This window comes from Trypanosoma cruzi (assembly GCF_000209065.1).
Source record: "Trypanosoma cruzi strain CL Brener chromosome Unknown tcruzi_1047053506209, whole genome shotgun sequence".
NCBI lineage: Eukaryota > Euglenozoa > Kinetoplastea > Trypanosomatida > Trypanosomatidae > Trypanosoma > Trypanosoma cruzi.
Window position 1 is genome coordinate 1 of NW_919942.1, and position 14,127 is coordinate 14,127.

General features: G+C 54.4%; 2 protein-coding genes and 2 pseudogenes across 2 annotated transcripts, besides 5 other annotated features; all 4 read right to left on the reverse strand.

The window, feature by feature from the left end:
* On the reverse strand, positions 1-2,853 carry Tc00.1047053506209.19 (dispersed gene family protein 1 (DGF-1), putative; the record flags this gene model as incomplete). The annotated part of the gene is made up of 1 exon (XM_802733.1): positions 1-2,853. A coding segment is annotated over one exon (2,853 nt), but the record flags the coding sequence as incomplete, so codon positions are not given.
* Positions 1-9,693: a sequence feature (areas not merged during assembly with more than two copies in the genome that could not be assigned to a particular haplotype).
* Positions 4,662-6,677, reverse strand: Tc00.1047053506209.50 (annotated as a pseudogene).
* On the reverse strand, positions 8,049-10,460 carry Tc00.1047053506209.60 (annotated as a pseudogene).
* Positions 9,694-14,127: a sequence feature (heterozygous, Esmeraldo-like haplotype).
* Positions 12,359-12,378: a microsatellite.
* Positions 12,445-12,467: a microsatellite.
* Positions 13,059-13,080: a sequence feature (AT_rich).
* Tc00.1047053506209.70 (dispersed gene family protein 1 (DGF-1), putative) lies at positions 13,227-14,127 on the reverse strand (the record flags this gene model as incomplete). The annotated part of the gene is made up of 1 exon (XM_802732.1): positions 13,227-14,127. A coding segment is annotated over one exon (901 nt), but the record flags the coding sequence as incomplete, so codon positions are not given.

Genomic DNA, 14,127 nt, shown 5'->3' on the forward strand with positions numbered 1-14,127 from the left:
CGATGATGTCACGTTCACGTGCACTCGCGCACCACTCCCCTTGATCGACAGGCCTATGAGGACGCACTGCAGCAGCGTGATGTTGAGTGTCTGCTGTGGTGCGTCGAAACGCGACAGGTCCAGCACAATCGCGGCGGTGAAGGTCACATTGACAAAGCACAGACCACGCACACCGGGATCAGGATCGTCTACGGAGCTGATGCTGCCACCGTGCACGCAGCGGACCTCCGTGTCCTTCGCATCGGGGAGCGGGAGCGGCCCAAGGCCGTCCGGAACAGCAGCTGGCAGACACGTGTCGCCGTGGCCGCCAGCAGCGCACACACACTCACAGCCGCTGATGCTGCTCGTCCTCGCCGCAAAGCACACGGCGTCCACGGTGCACGCACCACAGTCCAACACCGTCACGGGCACTCCAATATTGAGGTCGTATTGGTAATTCGTCACAGGTGAGCCCCTTGCCTCGTTGCACACGCCGTAGATGGTCGGGCGCGCGTCGGATGGTGGTGACCAGTTGCTTGTCATATTTGCGATGGTCGACGAGTACGAGCCGTACGTGAAGGTGTTGTCAAGTATCGACCACACACTCTGATCGCGGAACGCCACGCCGTAGTAGTTGGCCACGTACACAACGTAGGCGGCGCGGAACTCGTTGTCGCGGTGCACCAGCCAGCTGCCGCCAGTCACGGTCAGCGTGGTTGCCATGAGCATGGCGAAGCCGAGACGGAAAGTGCTGGACACAACCTGCAGCACGCTGCCGCCATCCACAACAACATCCCCAAGCACACACGCGCCTTTGTAATATTCGGTGCTCGGCGCACTCCACGAGCTGTTCTGCACCGAGAACACGGAGCCGCCGCCGACAAGCAGGTCCGACCCAAAAGCGTACATCACGTGCGTTCGCGACATAAGGACACAGTTGTCCATGTAGAAGACGCTGGACAGATTCGCGACAAAGCCGCGCTCCACGAGGATAGCAGCGCACAAGCCCCCGCCACACACCAGCGACAACCGCGTCATGACAAACCGCGTCGACAGAAGCCGGACGCCGTCCAGCACAAGCGCGGGGCCGTACCGGGATTCCTCGTGGCCAGGGGTCGTCGGCACGTACTGCGACCCGCCAACCGTCGCACGCAGCGTTGAGTTCGCCAGCAGCACACTCGAGTTCGGCGGTATCGCGCCATGCAGCACAATCGTGCCCTCCAGCGACGTCACATTCGTCATGTTGACGAGGGCGTGCGGCATCAAGCGCGCCGTGCTCTCGCCGAGGCCGCCAATCCGCAGCTGCGCGCCGCCCGCAAGCACGCAGTGGCGCAGCGTCACGTTCAGCGCGTCAGCGAACGCGTCCATCAAGCGCAGGTCCACCCCCACAGTGATCGGCCCGCTAAACACCACCGAGTCGAAGCACGCCGTCGCCCGCCAGCCGCCAACCGTCACCGACTCCGTCAGCGTCACGCCACTCACGCAGCCCTCCGCAGCATCGCCACCACCACCACCGGCCCTCGCAGGCGGCACGTCAAACGGCAGGCACGCCTCGCCCACACCGCCGGCACGGCAGCTGCACACGCAGTCGGAGAACGACGCAGTCAGCACATCGAAGCACGCCAGCGCAGCTGCACAGCCGTCGCACGGCACCACGCTCACGGAGGGCAGGCCAGCCATGCGGTATTCGTCGCGGCTCCGCAGCACCCGGCCGCCGGCACGGTTGCACTGCACCGACACGACGCCGCTCGTGATCGTCGGCCCGGAGACAAGCGTCGCGCCGGTGGCAGCGCAGCGCGCAATCGACACGGTGCCGCCGCTCAGCGTCACACCCGAAAGCGACGCCACCGACGACGCCTCGCCCACCGCCCACACGTCGCGCAGCTCCAGCCACCCGCCGACACCAACCGTCCCACCGTCGCAGCGCACCAGCGACGACGCAACAGACCCCTCGACGCGCACAAAGCGCAGCACCGAATCAAACAGCGCAAGGCGCTCTCCAAGGACAGTGCCGCCGCTGCTGCTCACAACCGAGACGTTCGTCACGGAGAACACCGAGTGGCTCTGCAGGCTGAGACGCGACGAGGACGCCACATGCATCGCGGACGCGGTCGGACCGCCCGACGCCTCCAGCGACACGCCGTCAAGCACCACCGCGCTCGACAGCAGGTCCACGCCGCCGCCAACGTGCACCGCCGACCCACCCGCGTGCAACGACCTCAGCACAGTGTTGCTCACACGCAGCTGTGTCTGCAACAGCGAAATCGCGTGCAGCACAAGCGGCGACGCCACCGCGTCCGTCAGTCCGCTCAGTTGGGAGTAGCGCATCGGTCCAGGCGTCACAATCGTCGAGTCACGGACCGTCACGTTCGTGCGTGCCGGCAGGCTGTGCATAAACACGAGCGAGCAGTAGCTCCCGGACAGCCCGGTCACGCTCACCTCCAGGCTCCGGTCACTCGCCGGCTCGCCGCTGTAGCCCCGCACGTAGATCTGCGCACCGCCGTCGCACACGCAGTTCCTCAGTTCGATGCGCAGCGCGCCGGGAAGCATCGCCGGCACGTCGAACACCACAGCCACGCCGTTCGTGATGGACACGCCGTCCATCAGCACCGTGCCCACGGCGCGGCCAACCGTGATGGCTCTGTCCACCGTACCGCCCCGCAGTCGCAACACCACCGCATGCACCGCGGACATCCACGCCGCCGCCGCAACCAGCGCCAACACAAAAAAAAGCGCCACACGCACAGCCGTAATGGCCCTGCTCCGCACACAGTGCCGGCTGCGCGGACACGCGCCCACCGCAGACCGCATCCACAGACCCAAACAGGAACCAACAGGGCTCTCGTGGTGTGTCGCACTCGCCCCGTCCACCATAACTCCTGTCCAACAAATCCCTTTCTACAGATGGCAAATACAGATACACAATTCCTATATATCGCTATCCCACTACTGCTAATCCTACAGCAATTAATCCCTAACACCTTGAAACGATAGTTGTGCTGGTGAAGCCAAATTATCTCTATCTGATTGGTCAGAGGAGAAGAAGGAAGCAGATACAACAGCAAATAAACACAGCGGCACGCAGAGGCATCCGGTCACAGACAGTCCCCACCAATGCACAACCACCGACACAAAAAAACGCAGACGCCACAATCACCCCAGTAACACCATCACCGTCCCACCGCCCACGCAGCCCCACACAACCACCATGCAAAGTGGCAGGATCCCAGCAAAAAGTAAGATGAGCGTTGGCATCGCTCTTGCGACCGAAAGGCTCCACCACAGGGCAATCCCGATGCCGTGAAAAACACACAGCAGCCGAGACAGACACGTGGCAGCGTTGCAACCGGCGGCCATCAAGCGCGTCCGAGGATGTAATGGTGACACGGAAGAGGGGTGGAGGATTCGCCGTTCGCCAGCAGAAAAGGCGTCTTTCCTCCCTCGCGTGGGTCGGCATTGCAAAACAAAGAGCGGCACCATACGCGCAAACGGCACACACAAGAAGGACGAATGAAGAGGTACAGTGGCGGCACTCAGACACGGGGGACAAGGGTCTACACCGATTGTGCGGCCTGTTGACTCATAGACGTCCGGTTTGTAGTCAAGCCACCGCCCTGCAGTTCGTCAGTCTGCAGGAGGCTGGGGAATGGAGAGAACGGGAGAGGGAGAGAGAGAAGGTGCGGTCCTCATCCATCTCGGTTGGTGGTTACACCAGTCACGCCATCCCCTCAGATCGCCTGCTGCAAAGACCGTCACCGTCAGCAGCGGTCGGTGTCTTCCTTCTTCACCGATGCCGTCGCGCGCCTCCTCCCTCAACAACACAACGGGGGAGCAGCAGCCTCACGCAACTGCCACCACAGAGCGCAAGAGGAGCAACCAACTACACTGCAATACATATATCGCGTAAGTGTCTCGTGTGTGTGCCTACGACCACAAAAAAAAAAAAAAAGCAAATCATCTGAAAGCAAACACAGCCACACAGGAGTGCCAGAAAAACACAAACAGAATGACTGCTGAAACGCAACACCGCACGGCTGCCCACGCCGTGGCAAGCCGCAGGACACATGCTGAAAAGTAAAATAAAGATAAATCCGTCTTCCATTATGCATTCACTCAAAAACAAGAAAAAACTGCACGTTGGTGTGTGGCCTCCAAATCAGTGCGTGTTTCTCACCTGCAAATAAAAAAAAATACGTTACAGTCCTTCCAGTCGTTTAAATCCCCGGTGCCCACAAATTATTTATATTCCACTGGGACACTCGGCGTGGCTTCGTGCCCCCATTCCATTGTCTCTTTTATTAGCCGGCGCCATCGGCGTGGCACACAATGCCGGGAGCGTCTCTGGTCAATCAAAAAAAAAACTAAGTGGATCCCGTAATTGTCGGAGGACCACAACACGGGAAATAAAACAAACAAACAAACAACAACCCCGCGGTGCTGGCGCTGGGGAGAGCATGCTTCCACATAAAGAATGAGCTTTGCGCAAAAAGGGTCTAAAGTAAAACAAAATGGTTAAAACAAAGTGTTCACAAAAAGTGGCAATTACTTTAAAAGAGCGCGTAGACAGACGCATATGTTCCCGCTGGAAGCAGGAAGTCCTCGCTGCGGTTTCTCACTAAAGGGCCGAAAAGCCGCACAGCCCCAGCAGCAGCAACTGCGACACTTCCCCACGCATGGAACCGTCACCTTTTCCCTTTTTTGCCGCCACCCTTTCCTTTTTTATCGTCGCTCTTCTTGACCATTTTTAGTTCACCGACACTCAGTGGGCGGTCGTACAGAAATACCTTCGTCACTGTCACATCGCTGCTGTTGATGTCTCCCTTGTCGCCCCCAAAGTAGAATTGTGTGATTTCATGTCCCAGCGTCTCAGGTGTGGGTATCGTATCCGGGCTCCCCACAATCACACCATCCACGTACATGCAGCCCTTGCCGTCCTGCAGCATGAGCGCCACCTGGTATTCTCTCCCCGGCTCTTGCGTGGTGTTCGATGTCGTTTTCTTCCCATCAAACACCGTCTCCCACGTTTTATTCATGCCGTACGACAGCCCAATGATCTTCTTGCCGGCACCGTCCCCCAGACCCGCACCCAGCAGAGGAGTGCTCTCCTTCGGAACCTGGCGAATGACCACCGTCGCCACAAGGGTGAATCTGTGGTTCACAAAGCCGTACTGATTATTATCCTCCCGGCTGTTCACGGGCCATGTTGACCCGGTCCCAAGTCCCGTGAATTTGAACCCATTTTTGACCTTCGATGCTTTCGTCACGGATGCATGCACGCAGCGGTAATCGTCGATCAATGTGTTCACTGGCTGCGTTGGACAGGAATCCAACCAGACCAGCCGTGGGTGTGGAAGACCCGGAGAAGGAGGCATTCAACTGCGCCCAAATGCTGAGGATGGAGTTGATCGTCTTCAGTTCCTCAGTCAGGCGGGCAAGTGGAATGGCACTGCCTTTTCCATTGACACCCTCCTGTAAAAGGTGCAACGCACCATCCGAGTACAGCAGGGCGTTGGCAAGCGTCTCACCCATAGCATTCTCCACAAAAGGCGGTCCGACATGAAACGTGCGGCTATTGTCCGTGACCCAAAGGTAGCGCGCCTTGTCCTTTTTCTCCCCCAAGGCGTACTCTCTCTGAGTGTACAGCATGATCTGCCTTTTCCCAATGGTGGCTGTGATGAGGTCTCCCACAAGCAAATTTTCGTCCCAACGGAATCCTGATTGTGACATGACCCACACGCCTGGGAGTGTTCTGACAGCCTTCGTCCACGTTGTCCCCATGTCACGCGACTCGAACACACTCTGGCCATCCACACAATGAACAATCATGAGAATCTGTCCATTCTCCCATTCGGTGATGCGGGATCAAAGCATTCCACAAAAAAAAAATGCCCACTGGGAACACCCAGTTGTTGCCCTTGTCCGTCGAGTAAGTGATCATGGAGAAAGGTTGATTTTCCCCCTTCGCCGCCACCAGGGGAAACACAAGCGTGCCATTCAGCAAAAAAATGCCTGAGCCACCAGCAGTCTCAAATACCTTTCAGGTGATCTTGAGTGAGCTTGGAGATTTGTTGCAAGAAATATTTGGATTCTTCCCAGTTGACCATTCCACTCGGTTCGCCGTCCGTGGACTGCGTGGCCACACCCTCAACCAGTTGAATATCCCAGCCATCTTTCTCCTAAATATCATCATCACTGTCATATCCTAAAGTATCGCTTCCCACACGTAGAAACACCTTACTGTCCCTCGCAACTGCTGTGGGCCGGTGCAAAACACACAAACGATTATTGCCATTCCTACTGCCAAGCACGGTGCGTGCCCTCCACTCCTTCTTGGTGATCCCAGCTACAATGGACGGCCGCTTCTCCGCAGCCTTGATGAACCCGGCCACAATGTCGGGAAGTCGAACCCCAAACAAGTTATGTTCATGGACGTTATATTCGAACACGCCTTCAGCAATGGCAGCCATCACCCCACCAGCACGGAAGAGAAAGGGTGAGACAAATGCTCCCTTCACTTCAAATAAACCAGTCCCATCTCTTGGCTCCACCTGCGTCTTATTCGGCACAAAAATATCAACAAATTGCGGTAGATGCACATCCCCGAACTTACTCTCCACAGCGTGTGCACCTCCACTGCCAGAGCACATCATCACGACGAGGAGCAGCAGCACCGCGGAAGTAAACATACGCCGCGACATGTTGGGCCTCTGCGGCTCACTCTCTCTTCCTTCCCTCCTCCTTCCGCTGGATCCGGTCACGCAGCGACGGTTATGTGTGCGGGGTGCCTTCACTGCAGCAACACGTGAGAGCACATAAATATTTGTGTGTGGGCGGTGTGTGTGCTGTTGGTCCTTTCAGTGCCTTCGAATTTCACGGTAGCGATTCGCGCTTGTTTTCTTTCCTGGTGTGTGTGTGAGAAGTGGAAAAGAGCACAGCGACAACAGCGGCAATACACCAGAAAGGTCAGTGAGGAGCGGAGCAGAGCACCCACGCAGAGAGTGGGGCACGAGACAATCCGGAAGGGACGGCACGGAGGACCATCGCCCACAGAAAAGTGCAGCAACACGGCAAGTCACGGCGGGCCGTCGGTGTTTGCGGGCCAGCCCTCACGCGGTGCAACACGCCACACCCAACAGGGAATGACAGACAGACGGGCGGAGGGAGATGAATGGATGCCGTCAAGACGCACTCACAATCAAAATGGCCCGTGAGCATGCGGCCACTCCACGCAGGAACACAGGAAAAGAGGGTGAGAGGGGGAAAAGCAAGAAGCAGCACAACACACACGGAAGGAACAAACTACAGGCGCGAAAAGCACCGCCAAGGCCCTCGCCCTGGCCGGCAACTCCACACCAGCCCACACACACACACCATCGCAGTGCCGTCAGTCCGCAGGTAAGAGGATTCGGCCCTCCACACAACAAACGCATACACCGCCAGCAATCACCCACCAATGGACGGGGAAGAGAAGAGACACACCGCCACCGCCTCCAGTTCAATCCCACGGCCAACAAGATACGGCCACAGCCACGCAGCCAACACACAAAGCACACGGAGCAAGCAATCACCCAAAGAGCCACACGCGGAAGCGGATCCTCATCCAGCCATGACGCGGCGCCTCACTCCACGCGGTCACACAGAGCGCACTGGTTCCTCAATAGAAATTATCCTTCGTCCATCCCTTAAAGCTGCCTCTGTTAGTGATGGGCCTTAAAGCACAATAGAGGAAAATGGACAATGCAGTAGTACTGCGACAGCGCCAAACACAATAACTCCCTCATACCGGGGCAATTCTCCAATTGTGCCTCGTATACACACACAATCAACATACTATATAAAAATCACCCATTGTTTTTCACCAGAAGCCAAACAACCCCACTCCCTCCCTAATTTTCTTCTGTCACTGTTATGTTCGATAGCGTTGGACATTTTGGCATTTGTGTGCGGTGCTGCCGCATGGGGATGGTGCACCTGCACCGTATGCACACACAATTATCAAAAAATATATAACTCCCACAATATTTTTTACCACAAATCAAAATTGCCCCTTTCCCTCCAAATTCGTTTTACTATTTCCGTGGTTCTTCCACACTTCGGGGTGCTTCGTCACTTCTAAAGTCTCTGGATGATATTGGCACTTGGTACTGGCGCACCTCTTCCTTCCAGATCGTCGCAATCTCTTTTTCATCGTCGCTCAAATTATTGGGATTGACGACATCACATCTCTGCCAGTCATTCATCGGCGTTCTGTCTGCGCGCCGTATATAAATAATATCCCACGAAAGTTCTTCAGAAAATTCCTCCCAACCATTAAAATGTGCCGCCATACGCTCATTGAACTGCCTCACGGTGCTGGTTATCGTGTGATGCTCATCCACCGTAGTAATCTGCAGCCAAACCAGCGTCATTGGATTTGAGTCCACAAAGAAAAAGCCGTCCACCAAGAAAAAGTTTTGGGCCACCGGTTTGTACAGCACCCGACACATTACATTAATCTTCTTAAAATTTTCCAGTAACGGTAAAAGACAGTGCTTGAGGAAGCGCTCATGTGGACACAATTCCAGCGCACAGCGGTGTGGCGGAGCATCTTCTTCTATTTTCAGCTCCCTGAGTTTCGGTATTATCGCACTTACAAAGGCCGCAATCAAAAATGCAAACAAGGAATGATCTTCGAGAGCTTTTGATATGAGATCGTCCTTGATAGCCAATATGAGTAAATTAAAATAATTCGGCACCATTAACTCCGCCAACCTGCATAAAGTTAAATTTCCGAGACCAAGAGAAATCAGCCAATTAAAGGTCAATTCATTATTGCATTCTCCTCGTACTCGGACGACCTTCACAAGCTTGTGGGACGCGTTGTCACCACCCAACATTTTCCCAGTTCCAAAATGAAGGTAATATTCGGCATCAATGCGGTTCAGTTTATTAATAGTACTTTTGCACGATTCAATCCGATTATTGTATTTTCTGTCATCAAAGATGTAGCGAAGAAGTGGTCCCACTTCATCCATTCGACCCTTCACCTTCTTCCAGTACTCAGCTTGCTCACTTGAATCATTGCGCTTCATCCAAACGCGCATCGCCTTCACATCGTCTTTCTCAGGACAATTCATTATGATTCGCTTCGGTGACCTGTGTTTCTCCCATGCGCTAAGGTTGTCCAGGTTTGGCGATGAAAGCACAATCATGCCCCATAAGCTAGAAATGATAATCTGATACGGTTTACGGCCCTCTTTTGCCACTTCGTAGATAATATACGCATTCACCCCACGGTCAGAGAGGAAATCAAGAACACCGTCAATACTGAACTCATCCATGTATTTTGTCACCGTTTGGGTGGCCTTTTCAAACAAGAATGCTTCATGTCCAATAACGTACAGAACCGCAGGGAGTTTCTCGACATCGTAGTGCAGCAGCTGATAGAGGAGGTACGAACCGGCATTCATCGACTTCCCGATCTCGGGCGTCCCAATCAACAAATGCCGCTCAGGCGTAAAGTCGGTCTCACCGCGAGGGCTGAACCACTCGGTTGCATCGCCCTTGACAATCTGCCACGCTCGCTCCACCTCACAGTTCACAGAGCAGTCACGAATAAATTCAGCCTCCTTCCACGTGTACGGCCATCCCTTGTCCGAGGTGAGCACCATCAGCAGCCTGAGAAGTGCTGAACCGGATTGCTGCACACCGTCATTCTTTTCGAAGGTTTCACAACTGCCTTGTACGTCCATGACTGCGGTGTTTCCCCATCCCTCACCTCCATTACCGTCCTCTCGCCGCCAGGAAGTTCCACCACATGGCTCCACCTCGCATTGTACACAGAATCGTAGTATCCCTCCAGGTATATCGGTGTACTAATCGTCGTTGGGCTCCTCGATCCATCAAGGGCTGCATCCAAAAACTGTTTAGTGATGTCATAAACACTTGCTTTTACCTCCTCAGCAACTTTGGACCATGTCAGTAAATTGGGCACACCAGCCTGTTGAGGCTTGCGTAAATCTTCTTCCATATCAATTTCCTCCTTTACAGTCCCCTCCATCCTCAAATAACGATTTGTTTTATTTCGTTCACAGTACTCTCGCATCGTGGATATACCTCGCCGGTTCCTTAAAAAAACCCTCCAGCAAGACATTCTCATTGGTAGCCACAACGCCCTTCCCGCCAAATCTCAGCGTAAGAAAATCATTCAGCTTCTTTTCCTTGACGCGGACTATTCCTGTAAACAGCACAACTTCGATCCTAGTCGTAACGGTGAATGCTCGTTGTTGTCGTTCTCGCCTTGCTCTTCCTTCGGCCTCCCGCCTCGCTTCTTGCAGTACCAGAAAGAGAAATGCAGTTAGTTTTCCCTTTGCAAGAGGAGTGACCGTATTCTTTCTTTCAAATTCCCTCCATTCTTAAAGAAAGAACACGTCTTCTTCTTCTAGTTTGTAAATAGCCTCCAATAGTATTTCCCTCTTATCCAGCTCTCTGTTTGACAGCATTCTCCTTATTATGTGCAATAACCTTTCTTCTTGGGTATGCATCTCGAGACCCCAAAAAAAATTCCCCATTGGGACTTTTCCAGCGACTTCCCAAACCCACTACTCGCCCAATTCTCTAAGAAGAAAATCATTCAGCCTCATTTAGGTGATGTCGGTCTCTCCCTCCGGCAGGATTTCCTCTACGGTGCTGCTCATGGTCCAATGCGGCCGCATTTCCGCCACTCCTCTGCAAGTTGCAGCGTCGGAACCATCACAAGAGCCACGGCGAGGTGCCATCACAACACCCGTGCGGTGAAGCATCCCACTCGCACCGCCCAACTGCGACCAGCAGGTGCCGCTGGCTCCAAAGGACACTCGCGGCTGTTTCGTCCCGCAGTCCTAATGGCTTTGGGCGTGGCACTCGCACGCCTCGGTGGTCGGTGCGCCATGCAGCCGCCCTGCAACGCCTGTCGGTGAAGCAGCCGAGGCCCACCGCCCCCGCAGCAACGCAACGTGCAATCGGCCACAACGCCACATTATCGTCCTTTTTTGTATTTTATTCACGTTGTCTGTCCGTTTGCCCCATCAATAACACTAAAAATAGCTCCGCACTCTCGCAAAGAGAGAAAAAAACACGATCCCACCGTCCCGCCGCGGGCCAACACTCTCCTCCACCCACCGCCATTGCCGCACAGGAGACCGCAGTCACACCGCAGAGTCAGCACCACAACGTGCACCACACCATCGTGCACCGAACAATGGGCTGGACGCAGTCATGCATCGCCCCGCTCCATTTTCCCACCCATCAATTCTTGCGTGCCCGCACAAAGTAGCAAACAGAATCAGAGTGCACACAAACCCAACAATCCCCCTCACTCGCTGAACCACATTATTCGCTTGGAGTGACATTTAAAAACACACCAGCAGTAGCAGGTTGCACGAAATTTCTCAGCCAACCCTGCAAAGAGACACAACAACTCTGCGGAGTTAAAGTGGCACTCCTCGGTGTTGCCCGCAGTTCACATGACAGGACAAATTCCACGCACGCATAGTTCCGGATTCCTCACTAATTGAGTGCACATCAACAGTAAAATTAAAAAATGCCTGCGCGCAAGATGGAATTAAATAAGTGAAGAAGTCGGCCTGCTTTCTTTGATGGCGTTGGCGAGCAATCCCGCACAATCCAATCAAAATGACACGCCGGAGAGAATGGCGTCAGTTGATAAACAAATAATTGCGCCGATGCAGAAGACAGCTGAAATTTGGGTTTTACACCCGAATTCGGGGCGACAGTGGCATGAGAGTGTGTATGTGCGCAAGACCTTTCGTGGGACGGTGGCCCTCAATCCCGTCGTGCCCCGACACAAAAGGGCGACAAAAAAAGGGGGAGCACACTCTCCAGAAAAGGAGTGACGGTTGGGCAGTCAACCCCCATTTCGTCTCACACGACATCCACATATGTGCGCTCCACCTCAAATACGTACCTCCCTGGACGCCGCATACATGACGTGTGGTTTCGTCACTTGCAATGTGTTTTTCCTCCCGCAAGCAACAAAAAAAAGGGATGGCCATGGCGCAGCTCCACTGAGGGAAGGCAATCGGGGCAGACACGGGTGGGAACCAGAGATCGCACCAACAATAAGAACAATAATAAAAGGGTAATAACTCCAAGTCACAGAATTGTGCAATGTTCATCCCTCTTCTTCTACATTGAAACCTCCCCAACAGAACTAATGCAGCAGACACAAGTGCAGCGCAATATCTTTCTCTGTTCCGCGTTCCATCTTACTTCCCATGCGTGCCACGGCGGTGGTGCCTGCGTTACACCTGGGATGATTCCAAAATATCAGGCAGCATGCTGTGGAGAGTGGATGCCTAAAAAAGGTGCCCACTTCAGTGTCTAACTGGAAATGACATCAATATATATATATATATATATCCGCGACACAAATTACCCGTGTGTGGCCGTAATAAAGCAAAAACTGAGACACGTGTGGAGCAACGTAAAAAAAAAAAAAGAAAAAAAAAGGAGTAAATAATGAAATACCCCACAGAAATACATCAACATATACGCAAGTAATACATCATTCAGCATAATTCTTCGTTCTTCCTCTCGTTCCTTCTACACAACATCAGAAGCATAAAAAGTGACAGGCATGCCCTCCCACACAGTAATCGTGGAACAGGAGAGAGGCATTGCAGGCATATGGACAAAATAGAAACAATGCACAAAAAAAACAGCAAAAATGCCGTTGCAGAGTCCGATTGGTGGGTGTTCTGCGCAGAAACAGCGGCCCCACGCCCTCCCTCATCGACCAGCAACGCACACGTCCTAAATTTATTTATTGAAAGCCACAAAAGGGCGTTATCGTTTTTTTACCCCTAATGTTTTCTCAAATAAATTCTGCGGCACGCACAACAGCCACCATCGCGAAACACGTCCTCATTACTGAGTAAAAATCTGAATAAGAACCCCGACATCCGGAGAGGGCGCTGCAGCGGAGTGCGTGCAACACACACCCGTGACACAGCCGCCCTAGGCTAGCGTGATAACTCGATAATCCGTTTTTGCCAAAATCAACAAAAACAAAAAACAAAAAATCAATCAACCAAGCGTCCAATAAATAATAATAATAATAAAGAAGTAAACACACTTCCAAAAGCATCCACCTTATACCGCAACCATGAGGAGCCTCGTACATTCTCGCCACGTGGAGGTACTGTTTGGGCAGACACTTTCCAACTCGAGCAGAAACTGCGCTAAATTCTTCGTCAAGCGGAGCATCTTCACCTGTCCAGAAGAGCATAATTAATGCTGCAGCTCGCACTGGATACACGGTCCAGTAGGCTCAGGGCGTCTGAGCGGGTGTCAGCAGCCATGAGCTGCAGCTGTGCGGGTGGTCGGTACGACGACGCAACGGTGGTGCATGAGGCGTACGACGATGACATCATGTCGTGCAGCTTCTGCGTCTCCTCGTCGCTCTCCCCGTCATCGCGTAGCAGCGCCTCCAGCCCTCCACGCCGAGGCTCGCGCAGCTCCTGCCAGTGGCGGTCCTCCGCGTACCACACAACGACGCTGTACACAGCGGCCGCAAGCAGCACAGTCGTCAGCAGCAGCACGATAGCCACGTACGCCCTCGCACCGCCGTCGCTCGGCGCAAGATGGTTGGCCTCGCTGATCACGCACAGCGCCGCAAGGAGCACAAAGCTCGCCGCGCGCATCACCGTCAGGAAGGCCGAGCGCATCATGCTCGTGAAGGCAACCACGCCCGCGCCCGCAAGCAGCACAGCAGCCATGCAGAAGTACTGGACGTGGCAGCCTCCCACGGGCGGGTGCACAGCCGCAATCAGGCCCACCACACACAGCACCGACAGCTGGAACACGCACCAGTACACGTGGCTGCCCCTCATGTTCGTCAGCATGCCGCCGTACATCCGCTGCTGTGCCGCGGGATACCAATACCCGACGGGGTACAGCAGGCGCTCGTGCAGCGGCTTCCTCGAAAACTGCCAGTACTTCGTGAAGCTCGCGCCCACGTGGCGGAAAATAAAGTAGCACACGCCAGCAGGGAACGCTGCACCGTACAGCACACCAACGACGCCAACCACGCGGTGCTGCACGCGGGCGTCGGGCATCGCCAGTGCGAGCACGGAGCCGAAGAAGATGCCGAGCTGCATCGCGTGGGCC